Source organism: Zootoca vivipara, chromosome 5 (assembly GCF_965207765.1).
Source record: "Zootoca vivipara chromosome 5, rZooViv2.hap1.1, whole genome shotgun sequence".
Lineage (NCBI taxonomy): Eukaryota > Metazoa > Chordata > Lepidosauria > Squamata > Lacertidae > Zootoca > Zootoca vivipara.
Window position 1 is genome coordinate 67,407,714 of NC_142588.1, and position 23,045 is coordinate 67,430,758.

At 44.0% G+C, this 23,045-nt stretch overlaps 1 protein-coding gene across 1 annotated transcript in view; it reads left to right on the forward strand.

Annotated features, from left to right (window-relative positions):
- The first annotated feature begins 14,011 nt into the window (after window positions 1–14,011).
- The window catches only part of SGPP2 (sphingosine-1-phosphate phosphatase 2), a 34,220-nt gene continuing 25,186 nt past the window's right edge, over window positions 14,012–23,045 (forward strand). The window contains exon 1 of the mRNA XM_035132569.3: window positions 14,012–14,341. Coding sequence (XP_034988460.3) covers window positions 14,117–14,341 — 225 coding nt within the window. The 5' untranslated portion in view covers window positions 14,012–14,116. The remainder of the gene's footprint in view (window positions 14,342–23,045) is intronic.

Genomic DNA, 23,045 nt, shown 5'->3' on the forward strand with positions numbered 1-23,045 from the left:
ACTTGAATTCATTGGTTCCGGTCACAACCTCCAGAGCGGGAGAAAACAAGCTTGCTCCATCTTTCATATGGTACGGTAGCCCTTTAGATATTTGAAGGTGGCTACCGTATCTCCTCTCACTCTCCTCTGGCCAGGAAAGACGAGAGTTGAAGTACACCACCACCACAGGGCCACAGATTTCCATCCCTCTGAGAGTGCACAGTAGGAAGACCATTGTGGTTCCTTTTGGCTCCCATCCACATTCTTTCAATTCTGCCTTACTGTTCATGTGGTACAACGAGCTGCCCCTTCAATATTATTAAAGCAGCCAAACCTTCAATCAAATCCAGTGTTCCTGTGCATCCTCTGCCCCATCTTGTCTGATGAAAGTGACGTTCAGATCCCGAATAGCTAACCTGGTTTGCATCTGCAACACTGGTAGACGTTGTAACTAAACTATGACATCTTGCTTTGTGTCCCTGTGCTGGGTTGACCAAGCCTTGTGACTTTTTTGCACATTACTCCTGAAAGATACAATTTCTCCTTGTGATGGGGAGGAGGGGATTCATATGAGAAATGAAACTTTTTGTGTTGATTTCAGAGAAAAGACGCACAAGCTTAAGCATTGTTTCAAGACTTCTGTCCAAAATTTGTCAATGAAAGACCTCTGTAAACAGGGATTAGGAGTACAGGGAAGTTGCCTTTCCTGGGACAGAACAGCTGGCCATCCCTAGCTAGCAGGAGTAGTGATCAGGGATGATGGGAATTATAGTCCAACAAGATCTGGGAACCCAAGGTTGAGAAAGGCTGGTCTACACTAACTTGAATAAGCTCTCCTGGGTTCCAACTGAGAGTCTGTCCCTGGCCCACTTGGAAATCTCCTGAGTTTCAGGTAGGTAGTCCTTACCAGCCCTGCCTCACGATGTTTGACCTGGGACCTTTTGCATGGAAAGCATGAGCTCTCCCACTGGGCTATAGTCCTTCCTCAAGGTTGGGGCAAATTCTGTGATGAAACCTAAATAAAGGCTAGTATGCTCTGTCCAACAGATTATCACAAAATGATTTTTACTTTAAGTAAACCAGTTAGAGGTTTTGATGATTATAACAGAAACAAACAAATAGGCAGGCAGGCAGACGGATAGCCTGGATAGTCATTTTAGGATGAAGTAAGTTCAAAAGGTAAGTACAAATGCTGTTCCCAAACTATTATGATTTTGGCTGTGCTGTTTGTGGAGAATGAGCCTATCATTGATAAACAAATTAACTTCACTTTCTCAAAGATGACAAACAGCCATTGCTTCTTTGTCCCAGAATCCTAGGGTGTGACCTGATATTTGTAGCACCTGGGAGGAACTTTTTCAGCCTACAGCATCCCCAAACTTCGGCCCTCCAGGTGTTTTGGACTACAATTCCCATCTTCCCCGACCCCTGGTCCTGTTAGCTAGGGATCATGGGAGTTGTAGGCCAAAACATCTGGAGGGCCGAAGTTTGGGGATGCCTGGCCTACAGTCTCTTTCTTGGGCCTAAATCTACAAGCTGATCTCATGGCTGCAACACCAGCTTTATACCCGTCTCCCCTTTCTTGTGTAGCATCTTGCCTAACTACAAGATCTGGAGAACTTGAAAGAGTGTCACATTTTAGGGATATTTGGGACATTCCCAATAAATATATTGCCTAGCTGTGCATTTTGGAATTCTTTCCTTAATTCAGCCCAATGCAGCTACTTTTGCTCTCTTTTTCATTGGTTGTGGACTTTAATGAGAGAATTTTAATGCTGCTCTGTGGTTGGAGGGTTTGGAAGATGGAAGGTGCAGAGAAATAGTTTTATGGGAGTTTGACATCTCACCAGCTGGGTTTTTAGTTGGATGGCTTTCAAAGAGGATTAGAACAGATTCATGGAGGACAAGGCCAACTACCTTCACAGTCAGGTGCATTGATACTTCTGAAAACCAGTTGCTGGAAAATGCAGGAGGGGAGAGGGCTCTTGTGCTCGGGTCCTGTATGTGGACTTCCCACAGGCATCTGGCTGTCCATTGTGACTACAGGATGCTGGACTAGATAGGCCACTGGGCTGATTCAGCAAACTCCTCTAATGTTCTTAGCTGGACCGTAAAAGCCTGGGAGGCTGCAGGAATCCTACTGTTCTGGGAATCTGTTTTAAACTAAATGGTTATACCTGTACAGTCACTTCTAGCTGTGCAATGTAATTTCTGCACACACACCCTAAATATGCTATTGGGTTTCTCCAACCCTCTGGAGCAGATTCAGGGACACAAAGTGAGAAAGAATTAAAATCCTGTAATGCTAACTCTGGGCTTTTCATTGCTTGGGGAAATGAGAAGTGCATTACTACACATAACAGGAATGAACAACACACACTTTCAGCCATTTTATTTTCTTAATACATGGTTTGTTTGTTTTTAAATGGCTTATTGCATGATCCAGGGAGTATCCTTTTAACTGGATTTAGAATTGCAGGGAAAGAACTGCGATTGCAAAGGAAGAAGTATTGAATGTGGCTACTATTCCCACCTCAACGACCACACCCTAACCACAGCTGCTGGCAGCAAAGGAGCATCAGGGATTTCTTACTCATGAGTAGGCCGATGACACTGGGGCTGAAGACGTATGCTGCATCATTATTCTTCAACCCGCACTCGAGGACTGGCAGATGGCTCCACCTCCTCCTCTGACAGTTCCTGGGGTTCTTCATTGGATATCAACCCAGAAAGCCACTGAAAGGGATGCTCAGCGTTGGATTTAGGCAGGGGGCCTTCCTTCCCCTCAAGATCTTTGACCCACAGGGTGTCTGGTTCATTCTCTGAGGCATCAGTGTCTGGCCCTGGTCAGAACTAGGCATGGCAGCTTACCATTGAATAGGTACAGACAGGAGGCTAATGACGCAAATTCACAAGCTGATGCAGGGAGCCTTGCTGTCTCTCTCTGAGGTGCACACTTCACATAGACACTTCTGGGAAAGGAGGTGTCATGTGGTTTGCTGGTCCCACCTGAGCCAGTGGAAGAGTCTTGCCATCTCATCTCTTCTGCACATAATGCAGGCAGATAGAAATAAATCCTTATCAACCAGAGAGACCTCTGCTTTTGATTTATTTTGTAGGAATTTATTTATCCCTCCTGGCAATTAGAAGGGGAAGAAATGGAGGCAGTGAGAGATTTTACTTTCTTGGGCTCCTTGATCACTGCAGATGGTGACAGCAGTCACGAAATTAAAAGACGCCTGCTTCTTGGGAGAAAAGCAATGACAAACCTAGACAGCATCTTAAAAAGCAGAGACATCACCTTGCTGACAAAGGTCCGTATAGTTAAAGCTATGGTTTTCCCAGTAGTGATGTATGGAAGTGAGAGCTGGACCATAAAGAAGGCTGATTGCCGAAGAATTGATGCTTTTGAATTATGGTGCTGGAGGAGACTCTTGAGAGTCCCATGGACTGCAAGAAGATCAAACATATCCATTCTGAAGGAAATCAGCCCTGAGTGCTCACTGGAAGGACAGATCGTGAAGCTGAGGCTCCAATACTTTGGCCACCTCATGAGAAGAGAAGACTCCCTGGAAAAGACCCTGGTGTTGGGAAAGATGGAGGGCACTAGGAGAAGGGGACGACAGAGGACGAGATGGTTGGACAGTATTCTCGAAGCCACGAACATGAGTTTGACCAAACTGCGGGAGGCGTGGAAGACAGGAGTGCCTGGCGCGCTATGGTCCATGGGGTCACGAAGAGTCGGACACGACTAAACGACTAAACAACAACAACATATACAGTACCACCTTTATATTCCAATGATATCAAGGTTGTTTACACGGTTGTTCTCCTCCTCCACATTTCATCCTCACAACAACCCTGCAAAGCAGGATAGGCTGAGAGATGGTGACTGGCTCAAGGTCACCCAGTGAGCTTCATGGCTGAGTGGGGATCCAAACCCTGATCTCCAACACTTTAACCATTACATCACAGCGTTTTACTGTGAACCATGGAAGACATCAGACACTCTTGGAAGATATTTTTGGGATAGAGGAACCACTCATTTATATTCTGCCTTTTTGCTGCTGGACTGCATGACTTGACCACAGCTAAAATTTATGTGGTGAAGGGGAACCTGCCTTATTTTTTATTCATGCTATTTACTCACATTTCCAAGAATGAGAAAAGAGGCATAACTGCTTTGTGATGAGTATATTGGCTATTTCAGTATTTTCATCCCATATATTACAAGTCCTACGCGCTCACAATGACCTACATGATAAATTTCTGCTTCTGTCTATAAACATACATATTCCTGAATAATTTATAGTTAAAAGTCCTTTGGGGCATCATTTCCCATGTTTCGGACACAAGTGTGCACACTCCTAACTGGATTTAGAACTGCAGGAAAAGAACTGTGACTGCAAAGGAAGAAGGATTGAATATGTCAATATTCCCATAAGCCCTCCATATTTATTATTCAGTACCAGCTCATTCATTCCACTGCTTAAACTTTAAGAATGGCAGCTGAGCCTGACTTTCCATTCTCTCCCTTTACTCTCAGTACTGAGCTATTTTTGAAAGCCTGAAAATAAAGCCTTTTATAACTCAGTTGCTTTTCCAATTCATGATGGCCTCGGCTTTTCCATAAGATTTTCTCATTCATCCAAACAAGTATTCATTTGCTCTTGGCTGTGTATATCATTGCAATCTTTGCTGGAGAAACATGTAAAGGAAACATTTGTCACTTGGGCTCTCAGTTCCCACAATTTGTCTTCTTAATTCAGAAAACAGTTGGCTCCATATGTTTCAGAGAAAATCTCCCCAAACTGCTATGAATAGGCTGAGAAAATTCAAGGCAGAGGACTCTAGCTTTGCAGAGAGGTGGGAATTATTTGGGCCGTATGATGGTTTCAGAGCCAGTCTCATCCATGGATTTTAACAATGACATTTTATTTATATGAACATCTTTGTATAGCATGATTTGAATGAACATCTGCATGTGTCTGGATGCAGAAAGTGACAAATAGAGGGGTTCAGCAGGGTAGGAGCTTTGTTGTTGGTTGAGAAGAACAGAGCAGAGACTACTCACCCCTAAACATGGGCTAAGATTTGTAGTTGTTGTGCACTTACTCCAAACAGCTTCCGTCTGCAGTCGAGTCTTGCCCATCCTTGGTTGTTCAGAAAGAGGAGGATGAACGAAGTCTGATCAACGAACAGCCGGCCCTATCAATTGACAGAGTAAGGAAGCTGTTTCAGGTAGCAGTTATGGAGGAAAGGGGCTGGCAGCAGCCTCCCTCTGAACTCCCTAAAATAAGCTGCTATTCTCAGGTGTGGGGTAGGATGCTGTCCCATCACCAGTGCTGAAGTAAGATTCAGCTGCATGTGGAATCGGCTAGGGTGCCATCTTGTCCTTCTCGCCAGGTGGCAATGAACTGTGAGCAGGTCCTGGTTCAACCACTCTTTGCTGCTGAAGCAGTCATGGAGACTGGATTGCAGAGAAGAAGAACACAACTTGCCACTGCATTCTTCTCCAGGGTTCTACAAGACTCCCTCGCCCCAGTTGCTTTAGGGACTAAGAGAGGTGAACAGCCTCAAGCCACACCCATCCCTGGACCAGTCAAGGTGGTTTTTAATCATCCAGATGCTTTGTTATTCCAGCTCCAATGGAAGAGAATCCTTGTGTCAAGTACTTAGAACAAGTTTGGCATTTTTTGTCCTCTGATTTCAGTCTGAGCCTTTGGTGACCTCTGCATGAATTCTGCTCCAACTTGAGTGGTGGTGGGGAGGCTTGGCTTTAAATGCAAACTATTTCAAACATCTCCTCCCATCCCTAGGAGGGTGTAAGATCTTTGATGCACTTACTTTACCTATGAGGTGACCAAGGGGACTTTGTGAGTGTCCTTTCATTATTCAAATAATATCATAGGAGCATAGCAACTTGGGAAGGAAGGTGCTTTATACAGATAGAAACTATTGGTCTGTCTAGCTCAGTACTTTCTACACTGACTGGTAATGACTCTCCAGGGTTTCACATGGGGCTCTCACAGTGATACCTGGAGATGCCAGGGATTGAATTTGGGCCCTTTTGCGTGCAAGGAAGATGCTCTCCCATTGAGCAACTGTTACGCAGAAGCAAACACACAGCTGCTTCTGCATAACACAAGAAACACTTCTCCTTGGATTAAAAAACCGCAGATGGTTTTGGAAGGAAGGATAAGGTTTAAAAAGGTAACGAATCCTATTATTTCATCATTGCTCAGGATAGCGTAGGAAGAATTTGTAAAATATGTTTTCGCTTTTGTGGTTAAGACAATTGCTACTTCCACTGCTTCCATCCTACCTTTTTAAATTATTATGTTGCAACCGTATCACTGAGCACATTTGGGGGGGGGGGATTGCTTTGGAAAGCCTTTTTCAGAATTGTGTTAAAACTCAACCAGCCATACTTCCTCATAACATTAAAACAATTTGGAGGAAAATTTTTAAATGGCCTGCAAAACTTCAATGGAAATTACCCGCACCATTTCGCGCAATGCAAATCATACATAATTACATAGTATTATCTGGTTACTTACCACATAAACAGGAAAGTTAATTGCTTCTATCTGAAGCAGATAAATTTGCAGCAGGCAGCTGCTGTAGTGCTTGTTCTTTTTACTATTTCACAGGATATGTTTACCTCACACTAAAATCCACTTCTTTTGTTCTCATGGTACCTTGAAATAGAAATGGATGCCAAATGCAAAATAAGCATGCTAATGAGCAGAATTAAAAAATATCCCAGTAACTATTAGATCAAAACAAGCAAAAACTGAATAAAACTATTTAAAGAACAGATTTAATTTGGGGGGCTTACTCTATAAAAAGCAGGCACAACGTAGTCTGTATAATTCATACTGCTGTGGTCATTCCAGGGTGGTGTAGTGGTTAGAGTGTTGGACCTAGGAGACCAGCGTTCAAATACCCACACACTCATGAAGTTCGCTGGGTAACCCAGAGACAGTCACTACCTCTCTGCTTAACCCACGCCACAGGGTTGTTATGAGGATAATATGGAGAGACAGGGCAAACACGTATGCCACTTTGAACCTCTAGAGGAAATGTGGCATGTAAGTGCAATAATATATAAACCTTTGAGAGCTCCTCAAACCTGCATCCTAATTATTGCAGCAAATAGGTTGATTTCCTGTTTTGAGTCGTCATTTAATATCACAATCAAGAGAGAGATTTCCCCCTTGTGAACCATAGGCTGTATTTAACAAAGTCATGCTCAAGAGTAGACCCATTGAAATTATGGACATGACTAAGGTCCATGCACTTGGAATCCACATTCAAATCTTTATTGCGTTAGCATACAGCCATAGCAAAATAAAACAATACAAAAATGCCAGAGACAAGCAACGAAACATAATTCAAGGCGGTATTGTTGGCGTAATAGCATTTAAATTACCCTAAGACAATGATGCAAAGGTTTAGGTGCCAGCGCCAAAAATCTAATATGCGGATATATGTGAAACATAAAATAGCCCAAAATAGGCTCGACACATTGAGTTAAAAATATAAAAGAGAGCATTAAAACAGGTCCAGGCATAGGACACACTACCCTGTCAGGGTAGCCCTGAGTTTCAGAGCCTGCACTATGAAGATTGCCACCCTACGTGAAATTTGGGGATTTGCGTCCACAAGAAGTGATTTCAAACAGTCTTCCTTAGATGTAATGGTGGACGGGATCAAGAGGAGGAGCTTAGATCTTATTGGCTCATAAATGGGGCAGTAGAAAAAGAAATGTAGGAAGTCCTCTATTTCATTCATTGTGCATGGGCATAGATGCTGAGTAATAGGGGTCTTAGAGTAAATCCCCTGCAGGAAGGCCGTGGGTATAGAATGGAAACGGGCCATAGTAAACGCTCTTCTCAAATTGGGCTCCGTCAGGTCTATCAAGTAGTTGGCAAGTGATCTTACCACTTTCACTTTAGGAAGCCACGTAGAGAGGCGGGCTGTGGTTGACCGTGCCCGGTCCATGGCCTCATCCCTTGTAAGAATCCAGGCCCGGATTTTATGTTGGTCCCAGGATGACAGCGTGTCGAATTCTGGGAGGGAGTAGTGTGTAATAATAGTCTCCATGCCCTTGGACCATTGGTAGCTATGGGAACAAGTTAAAAAGGCTTGCCTGGCTAATAGGGAACCTGGGGCATTTATTAGTTTACAATAAAAACTAATAATTCTAATGGAATCCTGTAATGGAATCCTCTGCCCATTGGATAAAACCCGCAGTCATAAAAGAAACAGATAAAACCCATTGGAAATTGGTACATATATCCATATGTGGTGGCAGTGCGAAGACATTAAAGGCTTCTGGGACATGATTTATAAAGAATTAAAGAAGATCCTAAAATATTCCTTTAAAAAAACCCAGAAATATTCCTATTAGGAATGATGGAAAGCGACATCCAAGCCAAAGATAGATGTATAGTAAGCTACGCAACAGTAGAAGCCAGACTCCTTGTAGCAAAAAATTGGAAAACCCCAAAAATACCAAATAAAGAAGATTGGCAATTAAAAATGATTACATATTATAATTTGGCGATTAAACATGATGAAATTAAAGGAATAGGAGAGGAAGGGAAAGAAAAAATTGGAAATTATTTGTAGATTATGTTAAGCAACATGTAGAAAAAGCTGATCTTCTGGCAGACATTTAAAGGCTCAAGTAAATAAATAAATGAGAAAAAAGAGAAACACACCTTGAAAGGAGGTATGCAGTTAAATGTGGTAACTCACAATTGCAACATAGTAGTGGCTGAGAAGGAGAGGAGAAGGGGAGGGGAAGGGAAGGGAAGGGATAAGTGGGAGGGATAAGCGAAAGAAAATATATATATATCGGGGATTTGAGTGTATTGGAACAACCACAAATGTCATTTTATTCTTTTTTGTGTTTTATTTCTGTAATTTGTAAAAAATCAATAAAGTTTTGTTTTTAAAAAACCATAAGACGAACCCTACTAGTCAGACCAAAGGCTCATCTAATCCATCATCCTTTTCTCACAGTGACCAACCAGATACTTTGGAGAACCTCCCTAGTAGGACCTGAGAGCACAGCAGTCTTCCCACTTGTGGTACCAGGGACTGGTATTCAGAGGCAAACCACCTCTGAATGTAAAGGTATTATAGCCATCATGGCTAGTAAGCATTGATAGCTTTGTCCTTTATGAATTTGTCCAATCCTTATTTAAAGCCACCCAAGTTGGTGGTCATCAGTACCTTTTGTGGGTTAAGCCAAATCCCACTGTTTAAGCCAAGTGTTGCTTGAAGAAGTTTGTTTTCTTTGTCTCTCCTGGATCCTCCAACATTCCATCTGATTGGATGGTCCTGAGAGTGGGAGGGAAAACAACAACCCTGTCCACTTTCCACACAGCACAGCATGCACCATCATGTACACCTCTATCATGACCCCTGGAAAATATAGCACCAAAGGTTAGAACACGGGGCCTATGGGCAGACCCACACCATACATTTAAAGCATAATCAACACTCATTTTAAAGCACATGGCTTTCCCCAAAGAATCATGGGAACTGTAGTTTGTAAAGAGTGCTAGGAATTGTAGTTCTGTGAAGAGAAATCTACCACCCCCCATGATTCTTTGTGGGGAGTCACATGCCTGAAATGTGCATTGAAGGTGCTTAAATGTGTGGTGTGGACCTGCCCCATTTATTTGCTAACTGTGCCTAGTCCTCTAACTATACTGCGTGACATTTCCTATTTATTTGTTTTTATCCTCCCCTTCCTCCAAGGAGCTTGAGGGTAGTATATAATATTATACCCCTCCCCATTCATCTTGAGAACAAGCTTATAAGGTGAGGCTGAGAGAGACTGAGTAGCCAAAGCGATGGACCATAGTTTAGTGATAAGGCACACTGTTTTGTATGCAGGTTTAATCCCTGATATCTATTTAAAGCAGGGGTGGGGAACTTTACCTTTTTGTTGAGGGCTGCATCCCCTCAGGGGTTAATTTGTAAGGGGCTGCATGCCAGCTGGTGGGCAGAATTTGAGCTGCCGGTTGGCAAAGACGTACCTTTTTTGATGAACTAATCCCAAATAACGGATCGCCCTGCTTCAAATTTACTTCAGATTAGAATTCCCAGTCCTATTCAGGTCTACGCAGATAAGCTCTACTGGCCTGGAAAAGGTCACCATAAAATAAGCATACAGAGGATTTTGATTTTTTCTCCAATACAACTGACCATAGTGTGTGTGGGGGGGGGGATCTTTCTGACTTTAATGTCTACACACACACACATCTACCAACTTGTTCTCAGATAGATGGGGCACTATTTCTTTCCCCAAAAGTCTTGCAACCAAGAAAAAAAGTTCAAAAAGCAAACATTGATTTATTTCTATTCAATAAAATGCTGCCCTTTCCAGTTGTTCTGATTCTGAAATTACATAGAAAGGAGCAATTACACAGGATGGAACTCGGATAGGATGTGAGAGTGGGGCTAGATAAAATGAGGCCTAAATAACTTGTGGCCCCTGAGGAGCAGGGTTCTCACCTGTTATGTAAAAGCATTAGGTAGGAAGTGATGGTGCAGACCCTTCTCTAAGTCCCTGAACAGCCACTACCAATTGGAGTCGACAGTACTAAGCTGGCTAGATCAATGGTACCGGTAGCTTCCTGTTCCTATAGTTATTCAGCAAACATGTGACCAAGTAGCAAATTCCATCCTGTCTGTGTCTGCCGCTCTGGCCACTATAGTTAACTGGTTCTTATACATGGAGAGAGATATGAAAGTAGCCCTCTGGGATAACAAATGCTGGTGGCTTTGTTTTCCAAGAATTGCAGAAACTAGACTGGATTAATTGCAGTTTCTGGGTCACCTTCAAAGGTAGCCCCACATAGAGCGCATTGCAGTAGTCCATGCGGGAGATAACCAGAGCATGCACCACTCTGGTGAGACAGTCCCCACAAGTGAGTGCCCAGGGGTCTGAACACTCATCCCCTGACACCACTTTCTGAACATGGTCCAGGAGGAAGGAATGGAACCACTGTATGACAGTACCCCCAGCTCCCAGACCCTCTAGACGGTCCAGAAGGATGTTATGGCCGATGGTGTCAAAGGTCGCTGAGAGATCCAGCAGAACTAGGAAACAGCTCTCATCTTTGTCCCTAGCTCGCTGGAGATCACCAACCAGCGCGACCAAGGCAGTTTCAGTCCCATGGTGAGGTCTGAATGCCGATTGGAAGGTATGTTTACAGTATGTTTACTTCCAGGCCATTCTGTGGGTACTCCTTTTTACAAACAGATTTGTTGGGGAAAGGGCTGGAGTTGTTGTTGTTTTTATATTTTAAAAAAGAGGGGCATTAAGTTTCTTGGGGCTTCTAGGCAAAATGTCTGTGATGTGTCTTTGCAAAGTTTCCACACGCAAAAAAAAGTATATCGAAGAAGATGGATCAGATACTTAATGTTCCGTGATTTTAAATTAATGCTTCTTGTAAGTGTCCTGATTGCATTTATGCCACGATACCATACCAAATAATTTCACATTAAGCTTAAGTTAAACTCATTTAACTCTGGTTTCCTAGAGTAAGGTCAGCAAAATATTGAATATACTGTATTTCAAAGGACTTGTATGTAACACAAGACTTTTTGTGTTAATTGGTGCTGTCTGCTCTACAGGCATATTGATGTTTTTATTTATTTTATTTATTTGGCTCCCTTGATTGTGGCACACTGTCCTCTGGGTTACGCACCTTTGCAGTCCAATCCTATACAAGCGTACTCAGAAGGAAGCCTACAGAATTTCATGGGATCCCCAGGAAAGCTTGAATAGAACCGCAGCCTTAATCAGTGGCAAGGTGCTGTGTGAATGAGCTTTCTTTGGGGCAATAGTATGGGTGCAAATGAGGTTGGACCTTGGGGTCTCTCCTTACGCTTTGAGCAGATGACCCTCTCTATTCTGTGTGGCAGAACGCCGGGACCACAGTGAAGTGTGCAGCACAAAGCTTTGTGCACAACAGCATCAAAATGAGGGCACGAGGCTGTGCTGAGAGCAGTACTCTGTAAACAGGCGCATCTGCATTGCAGTCTTGTTTAGCCCCAGTTAAAGTGGCACCACAGCCCAAAGTAGGCTGGCAGATAAGTAGCACCTGCAAAAGAAAAGAGAAACTTCTTCTTCTAGAAAATCAACAATAGACTCAGAGCACCACTTGATGAGCTTAATCAGCCAGGACAATTTAAAGGTGATCCTATTGTTTCAAGATGAGCATAACGAGACAAAGCCCTGCTTTATGTGGGTCCCAAGTGGCAGATGTAACGCAGCTGTGTCAGACTTGTTGGACAGCACCTCTCCTGATTCTGGCTGAGACACTGTAACTCATACATACTGTACTACTGGTAGTGAATGAACTTTAACTAAGGCTGCAGTCCCAACTCCACTTACCTTGAATTCAAGGGGGAATTTGAGCAGAAGCAGTTTGGCTTATGCTGAAAATTTAGCAAATCTCTTTTCTAAATTGCTAAATTCAGTAGCTAAATTTGCTAAATTCAGTAGCTTTCTTTGGCCTTAGCACACCCATTGATTTTGTTGGTTACATTTCAATTCCACTTCCTTCTTATGCTCTGTAACTAAGGCTACAGCCCTATATAACTTAAACGGCAGCAAGCCTCACTAAATGTAGACTCATAGAATTGTAGAGTTGGAAGGGACCCAGAGGATCATCTACTACTCCAACCCCCTGCAATGCAGAAATATGCAGCTGTCCCATACAGGGATCGAACCTGCAACCTTGGCATTATGAGCACTATGCTGTAGGCTAACCAAACCGTAAAATGATTTCCTTCTGAGCACACAGGATTACTTGTGAGTTGTGACAGTATGTCCCTGCATCCCTCCTCTTTGTCCTCACACAGAAGTTGCACCTAGGGGTTGGTTTGGTCCTCACCAAAGGCCTAGGCCCAAGGAGGGCACAAAAAATGAACCTCTCCACTCTAGCTTAGAGTGGCTAGAAGCCAGCCTGCCCATCCATGCACTGCCTGGACTGTCCTTCTGCTACTCTGGGCATCTAGACGAGATTTTCATGTTCCTCCAGGTGCCAGGGTGGGAGAATCCAGTCACTGGCATGGGCCACAGCAGCAGCTCTGTGGGGCCTCCCACAGTGCTATTAGAAGTGTGAGTGGACTCAGAGGGGAGAAAGATGGAGAGAGTAATAAGAGTTGCCAGAGGAGGAAAAAGAAAGGAAAGGCAGAAGGAGGAAGAATGCAAAGCAGTGAGTGGAAGGAAGGAGGAAGGCTGGGAGGCAGGCAGGCAGACTGATGGAGGAAGAGGAGGAAAGGCAGAGCAGACCCAATTTTTATGGCTGTGGACTTAGGCTCTCAAATGTCAGCTGTGCCCTGTGTGGTTCTAAAATTCAGTGCCCCTGTCTCTCATGCTCCATTCTACAGCATTGTCATAGCGCCCCCTGCAGCATGGTGCCAAGTGCTGCTGAACCAGTTGTACTGCCCTAAAACCGCCTCTGCGTGGAGGAAGTCACTGGCGGAGCGTGAAAGGCAAGGAGGAGGAAACTTTTGGGGTTTCTGGTCCATGGTCATTGCCAAGGTCATTGCCAAGGGCGCAAGAGCCTAGGTACACCTCTGTCCCTGCAACAGCCTTGAAGGTAGGTTCAGCTAAGAATCAGTGCGTCGTCCAAGTTTCCCCAAGGAGCTTCCTGGCGGAGTGGCGATTTGAACCTGGGTCTCAGCCCAACACTTAACCACCACCAGAGCAGAAGAAAGATCATTTGCAGTATTTCGCAAGAAAGATTGGGTAGGTAGGCAGGTGTGGAGTTGGCTGGGTTTGATTGGCATTGATTTCAGCTCCACAAAGAGCAGGTTCCTGCAGCAATCTTGCGCTCCTGTCGGACGAGGAGATCACCCTGTCACCTTTCCCGCCCTCGTCATCCAAGGCGGGGCGGGGCGGGGCAAGGAGGGTCGTGGGCTGCGGCGTAGGAGCGGCAAAGGGTGGGCGGGGCCTCGCCGCCTGCACCTGTCCGCGGGGCGCCCGGAGCCCCGCCCTTTCTCCTTGGCTCCTTCGCAACGCGGTGGCCGGCCGGGCTGGGCTGTGTTTGCGCGCCGCGCCTGAGCGGGGGAAGCGAGTCCCCAGCCGCCGGGAAGGAGGATGGCCTGCCTGGTCCGCCGCCTGATGGACTCGCAGCCCGTGGCCCGCTTCCAGCGCCGCTGCGGGCTCTTCCCGGCCTCCGAGGGAGGGGCGGAGCAGGCCGGCGCGGTGGGGAATGGCAGCCCCCACCAGCTGTCCGCGAGGGACGTCGCCAATGGCCGCAGCAGTCCGGACAAGCAGCGCGCCCACCCTCGGGCCCCCAGCGCCGCCAGCAACGGCTGGAAGGTAAGAAAGTTACAAAGGGAGAGGAAGGGGTTAATTGAAACAGCGGCGGGGAGGGGGGAGAGGAAAAGGTACCGGGGCTCAAGTTGTAGCCTCTGACCCAGAAGCGCGTCTTAGAAACAGATAAGGAGCTTGGCACGTTGGATGGAGGAAATGGCACCTCCTTGAATGCAGGTGAGTTGCGAGAGCGCGCGGAATGCTTGCTATCTCGAGGAAATGGGCTCTTCTCAGTCTTGCACAGGTTTGCCCTGTCCGGGTCTCTCGCCCCACTATCTGGCTCCTTTCCCACCTCTTTTTCTCGCGGAGGCGGATGGATATCCTGTTGTTCAAGTAAGGAAGGTTAAAGGAAGGAGGGAGGGAGGGAGGGAGGGGAAGAAGAAAGAACTGCAGCCCCCGTTTCTTTGCTCAGCAATAATTGAGTTGCAAGCATAGGACATCAGGGTTAGCCGAAGATATTGTGCGGGACGCTTTTCATTTCAAGCCGAGCACCGCAGCCTTCGACCTCGGTTGTGCTGCGCTCGTGTTGACATGCCAGAGCACAGATATGGAAGGCAGACCCTGCAATATCATGGAACGATATTGCTGCAGAAGAATTTGGCAGTGTTATACCTACCTGACTTGCATCTAGCAAATTTCCTAGGCTGCTGTATTTTTCAAGTTAATTTTAAATGAAAGCAAATTAGGTGATTGGGTTATAGGATAACCGCCCCGCCCCCCTGCAAAAGGAATAGCGGGTGATGAGATATTTGCTTCAGAATTTGTGAATGAGTTGACACTTTCCAAAGAGTTGCTGATTTGCATTCATTTAAAATAAAGTACAAAATCATGGTATAGTGTGACAACATTCAATTTGACCTTACATAGGTAGGGTGATGGTATTTTCAGTGAGAAACTAAGTGAAAAATTGGACACTTCAATAAAACTGAAAATGTGAACATTGTATTCCTTCCTGCTCCCAGAATTGATTAAGTTCTATGATGTCAGAAGAAAATTATAATAAACCTCAGATATTGTGACATCATAAACATATTGGCTTGGATCAAAATATGTTAACTTTAAAGGAATTCAGAGAAGGAATTCCTCCAATTTAGCCCCTGCCCCAGATTGTTTAAAGGCTCCGCTGATCCCAAAGCAATACTTTTGGGGGGATCACAGGTGGTTATAGGGAAGAGGAAGGAATGAGATACTTTCCTATTGTACAGTTCCTTATGTATTCTTCGTATCCTAGCCATTGATTTCCTTTTTACCAGCAGACTGGAATGATTCTGTACTAACGCAAACAGGAACTTGATAAGGTAATGTTGGCTTACTCTTTGAAACTGTAACGCTTCCCTTGAGCATGGCAAGAGTGCTTAAGTGTTAAGAGATCTTCCCCCCCTCACAGTTCTATGTCATAGAATTCCATGGAAACCATTGTGCACAAATAGAAACAATACCACTCTGTGATAATAGCTATTGCGATGTGCCCAAACTGAACTCTGTTGAAAATAGACACAAACTAATTAATTCTGATTGTGTGGGCACTATGCACCAAGATTCAAGTGTGCTACCTGCGTAGCACTGCTAAAGAGGGTGAATGTGTGACTTTTATGAAATACTTCACTATTCAGGTGGACTTTGTAGATGAGTTACTAATATCTGACCACTTCAGTTTGTTTATCCTCTTGTCTCAAAAGACTGGAGGTCTCTGAGCAAGGGTTTATCACGTAAATGTACCAAAAGTCTCTTCCCTTTGTATTATGTCCTCCCATGCTCAATTTGTTATCTTGTTTGTTTCCAACTTATTGCTTCTGCACTTTACAGTGCAGTCCTACATACATGTCTCCTTGGAATCAAGTCCCATTATGATCCACAGGGCTTATTCCCAGAAAAGTGGTTCTAGGGCTGCAGCTTTCGTTTTTCTTTCTTGTGCTATTGTTCCTCCTCCTCAGGAACACAGGAACTTGTCTCATGCCAAGTGCAGCACTTCAGTGTCCCGGGCGGGCAACGTTCTGAGCCCTATCTAGAGATGTCTGGGCTAATAATAATAATAATAATTTATTATTTATACCCCACCCATCTGGCTTGAACATGAGACCTTCAGTTTACAGAGCGGATGTTGTGGCCCTCCCTGCCTTCCTCCTCTTCCTTTCCCAAATTTGGTTTGTTTCTTGTGTCATCTCAGCCAACTACTTTCCTCCTGAATTGAGTTCACCCCCCTATTCTTTTGTTCCATAGCTTTCCCATTTTTCCCCTTCAGATCCTCTCCAATCCAAGCAAGACGGTCTTTATTCTGATGTGAAAAGCCCTTGTGTCAATAGTTATAGTCGCAACTGGCATACTTTCTGTTTCTCTTTGTATACTTTTTGAATGTAAGAGGTAATGCGATCTAGTTGCACTGTAACTCTTTACTTATCTGATGTTTGAAGAAGATTAATCTGTCTCCGTGCCCGCTGCTGAATTAGATTTAATGAATGGCTCCATTGGTCGTTTCCTAGCAAAATATCAAACTATGGTATTTTCCTGTTTCACACATAATGGCAAACTATGATTTGCCACAAAAGACTAATTATAGGAGAGCACAACAGGGGCGGGGAGAGCACAGTACTAACAGCAATTCAACTGTTATTGGAACTGACTTTTTTGTTTAAATGTATAATCACTCTGTGGAAGAAATATGAGTTTTCAAGTTACTTTGATGTGATTCTTGCATAATAATTCTCCCCCTGTGCCTAGATTGGGATTTTCTTGATTAAACATATCAAGAAAATCCCAATCTAGGCACAGGGGGAGAATTGTTATGCAAGAATCATGAATGATTTTGGCTATATGACCTACAACAGGGTTTCCAAACTTGGGTCTCTGGCTATTTTTTTGAACTACAATTCCCATCATCCCTGACCACTGTTCCTGCTAGCTGGGGATGATGGGAGCTGTAGTCCAAAAAACAGCTGGAGACCCAAGTTTGGGAAACTCTTGTCTACAGCCTATGGCCCTTCAGATGGCAGTGGTCTGCAACTCTCATCCTTGACCTTGTCAGCTGGGGCTTATGAGAGTTAGAGGTTCTTCATTCATATTCTAGTGGAATGAATGAGCTTTTTCATATTCAGAATAATGGAAACATTTTTTTAAAAAAACTTCTTTCCACCTTAAAGGTCTCCATTGCCTTGCTCTTTCCTACCATTCCACTTATTCTGTCTTTCACACGTGCTTTTTAAATACATAACACACATACTATATGCTGGTGTGCAGATTTTGTTTCTCCCCACTCCTCCAAGTACGGTTTTCCTCCCTCCTTCCCTCAATCAATACATCAGCTTAGTTCTACGCAGAGGAGCAGCTCCAAAGAGCAAATTTCTAATGCAGGTGTGGAGAGCCTTTGGCTCTCCAGGTGTTGTTGAGCTGCATCTCCCATCAGCCCCGGCAAGCATGGCCAGTGGCCAGGGATAATGGTAACTGCATATCTGGAGGGCCAATGGTTGCCCACAGTGGGAATGAAAAAGATGGGGAATCGCTTAATTTATCTTTGAGAAAAGCCAGGCACTCACATCTGAATGATCCAATTCATGGAGAAAATCTGGGCCCTGTCAAAAGGAGGTGGGGAAAAAGTCCACCCTTCCTTCCTCTGGTGCGGCAAGCAGCTGATTGGAAGCATCCAATTCTGCTTCTTCTCCATGTCTGGTTCATTTCTGGTGTTGGTGCTGGGCTTTGAGTTTGGACAATTGACTTCAGGAATGATGATTCAACTCCCTTCCTTTTGAGGTTATTGCTAGATAGATATAATTATGGATAGACGCATGAAAGTGATTGTGCCTGCCACTGTTGCATCTAGTTTGGCCCCCAGAAAGGTAGTTCTCCACTGAAAATCTAGCAAGATCTCATAAAGGGTCTGCTTATGTTGGGTGAAACTGACGTTGCCTTGTAGGTGTCTTAAGGCCCTAGCTGCCACTTTTACATGATTTCAAAATCGTTAAATAAATCTGCAAAGTCTGCTAAAATCCTACTTGCCTTCAGCCCTGCATCATTTGGTAACTGCACAGCAGAGCTAATGTATTTCAAATCCTGGAGGCCACAATATCTGAAAGACTTTCGTAATTTTGGATTGCATTGCCTTCAGCATTTTACTGAACAATATTAATTTGGCACACAAATTATAGTTAATTTTAAAAATAAGCCTAAGTAGAGTCAGAATTGGCTATTGCGCATTGTGTGGGTCTGATCACCGGTAACACTCAGATTCTAATCCCAAATCTGAGAACACCTATTTATTTGCCTTCGGCAACTCATTTTTCTACACAAAGTAGGAGTGATGGCTTCATTAGAGTAGTGGAGCTTAATTTATTAATGTTGCACAACCCTTTGAAGATACAAAGCTCTAAATGAGTGCTGAGGATTAGTATTGTCGAATCATGTTCCTCAGTTGGGTATTAAACTATAGAAACTCAATATTGCAATTCTTGTGCTGGTGAAAGCAAAGGAGGAGGAGCAGGTTTGAGGTTTTATTGCATTATGTTTATTGCTGAAAGCAGAACAGGTAGGGGTATTTGTGTAGAAACGCATGTGTACATGAAGAAGAAAAATCTGGTTTACAACCACACATTATAATCTTTTGCTTTAGATGAAGGCTGAGCCAGATCAGATAAACTGATGCAGCAGAATTTTCTGGCACACAGACTTTCCTAAATGGAAAGGAATCACATTTTTGAATGCTCCGCGGTGACAAATAGTCCCTGTGCATTGAAAACTAGCATGTCTTTTGAAAATTATTCTTGAAATTACTGCCCCCCCCCCACGTCTGGAGCTGAGCTCAACTGAATACTTTTGTTTGTAACTAGATCATGTGTTTAATACTTCATAAGGGAAATTTAATAATTTAAGACACTTGCTTCTTTCAGTAAAGTATAACCATTTTTAGATTGCTATGGGAGTCTCACAAATAATTTAGAAGTAAACATCCATGTTAACATCTCTGGAAAAATACAAGGATGGTGAGTTTAGACGTGTCTGCTGCCTAGAACCTGAACAGAGCCTTGAAGGCACACATTTTTCATTCTTGTGGGAAACCTGTGCCATTGAGAGTGCCTACATTCCTGTTTTCACATCACTTTTCAAGGGAACAGGTTGTGAAATACGGTATACCAGGGAATGGTCCCATCTACACTGCCAAAGCCTCTTAGGAAGAAGGACAATCGATTCACAATTGTTTTAATAACCAGTGACAGCTGGAGGTAAGCTTGCAAGTTGCAGGTACTGTATCTAGATGCAGCCCTGGGTACCGGATACAGTGTGTTGCTCTTTGCCCCTCAGAGATTTAAGCTTCTCTCAAAGTTCTGTTGTAGTCTGTCCAGGATAATGTTACAGGATAATTCATGTGCATCACAATAGGAGAGCATTCCCTACATGTTTCTTGGAGTAAGAAAACAGAAAGGCTTAATCGCTGCCAATGATGGCAAGGTCCTTATATCTGGAGGCTATTCACAGAAGTAATTAAAAACTTGTTGCCAACACAGCTGCCCTGCTCTTTAGCTGTTTTCCCTTCACCTTTATCTTAACCACACACAGCTCCTCTTGTCCCTAGGTTCTGTGTGATTTCCCCACAACCTATTGTTTTTCATCTCTCTTCTTTTTTGCACTCCTTCTCATCCTCCCATATTTTCCATTTGCCTTTTCATCATGTCATACGTATCCAGGTTCTCTCTGACCATTGTTGAGCTTCCTGCCCAGTGTTCTTTGTAAACTGCTTAGAGGTGTTTTATTCTAGTAAGTGGTGTGCATTTTTTTAAAAAAATGCACACAATTTGTTTTTATTTATTGCATGTTCATCCTGCCCTTTCTGCAAGCAACCTGGGATGGTCTACTGCAGGCACAACCTACTCCCAAGAGACTGCGATCTACTCACAGTATTAAAAGACCGGCTATGACCTACCCATTGTCGTTTCCAGGAGTTGTTGAGTTTTTATTTTTTTGGGGGGGTGGCCAAAGTTGTTGAGCTTTTTTGGGGGGAGGGTTGGCCAAAGGTGATCATCAAACTTCATATTGCGATCTACCTGGGACAACTGTGCTATCTACCAGTAGATCACAATCTACCTGCTGGACACGCCTGGTCAACTGTACATAATTTCCCACATTTTGCCCTCAAAAGGTTCTTACCCTGGTAGGTAGAGATGAGGGAGAAATTCACTTTGCTTTTAAAGGCAAACCAACCTAATTTCCACCAACAATACATGAGCCAACTCTTTGCAAACAACACATGAACCAAAGCACAGTCATCTTTCAAAATTTGCACTACTCTGAATTTTGCAGTGCAATGTTCCCACCAAGCAGTGTGTGCAAAAATGCATATTCCAGGCTAAAGTGTGCATGAAATAAAAAGAACATTCAAAAATGCATTGTACTGGGGGAAATTGCCTTGCAAAAATGTTCGTATTAGGCTAAACTGCATTTAAAAAAAATGTTTATTTTGAGAAATTCACACTTAAATGCTGACGAATTTTCAAGAGGACTTAAAAAAAATAAAAATCACAAACTGATGTGAAAATGTAAAGAACTGAACTTAAGAATGGAAAGCAGAGAAACTAAGAGAGATCAAAATTGTCAGTTTCACCTATTCCTAGTGGTAGACTTTGCTGAGAGAAGACTGCATTAAAGTCACACACTGAGCTTTGTGGCTGAATGAGATTTGAACAGCCACCATACCAGACTGGCTGGCAGTTTGCTGCTCCCAGGGCCCTGTTTCCATTTAGCTTTTTGTCTGCATCCTTCCTCCATGGAAAGCTGCCTTCTACTGAATCAGACCATTGGTCCATCTAGCTCAGTATAAGTCTACACTGACTGCTAGTGGCTCTCCAGGGTTTCAGGCAGGTATCTGTCCCAGTCCTACCTCCAGTGCTTGGTGTTTTTGGAGTATACAGTCATGCTGGCTGGGACTGATGGGAGTTCTGCTTCAAAATCTCTGGAAGACACATGGTTAGCGGGCGCTGCTTCAGACCATTGTACAACAAGCTGGAGTTGCCTTGAAGGAAATTACTCTGAAAATCAAGCAGGAAGAAAATATCATTAACGTCAATTAAATTATGTGGTTCAAACTTCCCCGCACGATGCATTTCATAACTATGAATTTGTTTGGTTTCTGGCTGGACAGCCTCTCTCTCTCTCTCTCTCTCTCTCTCTCTCTCTCCCTCCCTCCCCCTCCCCCTCCCCCTCCCCCTCTCCCTCCCCCCCTTTTCATCAGATTTGCATAGCTTGTTCACTTAAATAAAACTCAGCTTTCCCAGATATAGTTAGAAGGGGACAAATGAGCCCAACTCATCCATGAGGCAAGGAGAGGTGACTGCCTCAGGTGGAGGGATTCACAGGAGCAGCAAATCTGGCCTTCAAGGAAGGCATTTCCTGCTGCCACTCTCGTGGTGGCAGCTATGGCTGTGGCATGCTCCTTGGAGACTAGATCTGTCTGCTCCCTTTCAGTACCTTCCCCACAATGATGCCTCTACCTGGTGGCTCCTTGGTGAATAGGGGGCTCTACTGTTCTCATCCCACCCTTTGGGAGGAAATGGTGGGGGCTCCTGGGCTCTGTACCCACTGGGTGTGATTCAGAGTGGGGCCCTTCTCCGACACGATGGCCTTAGGTTCCCACTTAAACCATTGGGTAAGGTTGATTTGAGTGCCCCCTGTTCTCAATGTAGATCTTTATTCCCTCCCCCCTTGTTCCTGACATAAATCTTCACTCACACCATCTTCCCTGATGGGGAAGTCACCATTTTGTGGTTCCTATCTGATGTCTTTCTTATCTTGGCCTATAATATAATGTGTTTGTTTGTTTGCTTGCTTGCTTGCTTGTTTGTTTGCTTGTTACTGTTTTATATTATCCTCAGCAGGATAAGTGTTTCATTAATTGTTGATGGCTATATTGATTTTTAAATCTTGTATCCTGGAGTCTATTGTGCGGTGACAAATAGATCTAATGACGATGAAAAATGATAAGCATCACATCTAGCTTGGCCTTGAGAACCCAAGAACTGGCTTCCTGTCTTGGGCCAGAATTCCACCCAATCCAGTTTCCTGTCTTCAAAAGTGCCTGGCCGCATGCCCTGCAAAACTTGCAAGTAATGCTAGTTTTTGTACTGGCAACTTTGCCCCTCTTTATAGTGCATTGGGGAGGCAAGGATGTCAGTGAGCAAATGCTCAGTCTGCTGTCTCAGTCACTGAGAGTAAGATGTCTGCATCTGCCTTTGCAACTATCCATGCCACCTTAGAAAGGTGTCCCTCGCCCTTTGAGAGCAGTTGGCTGTTTGAGAAGGCATGTGCCTAAAGTGGAGGTTTTCCTTTTGTTTTCCAACCAGCAGCTCCCCGCCCCCATATGAGAAGCAAAGTGTAGGGAGACTTCCGTTTGGAAAACGTAAAGGAAATGCTGTATCCTGTCCTCTGCCCCCACTGCCTGCGCACGTCAACACTCACATAAGAACTTCGTTGATTTGTGGGTGTTAATGGTATTCTCAGACTAGAAAAACGCCTTTCTGTTGAGAAGATAAATACTGGTTGCATGTGTCTTGTCCAGGGAAGAAGATTTTCATTGTGTGCCATTCACTGTGATATAGTAACATTTGAATAATGTTGCAAACAAAATAAAATGTATACTGAGTGTTGCTGTTTTTTAAAATAAGCCCTATAGGTTTTTGTTCTGATCACAGGGACAGATTGAATTATGGTTTCTTGGTTCTCCTCCTTGTTA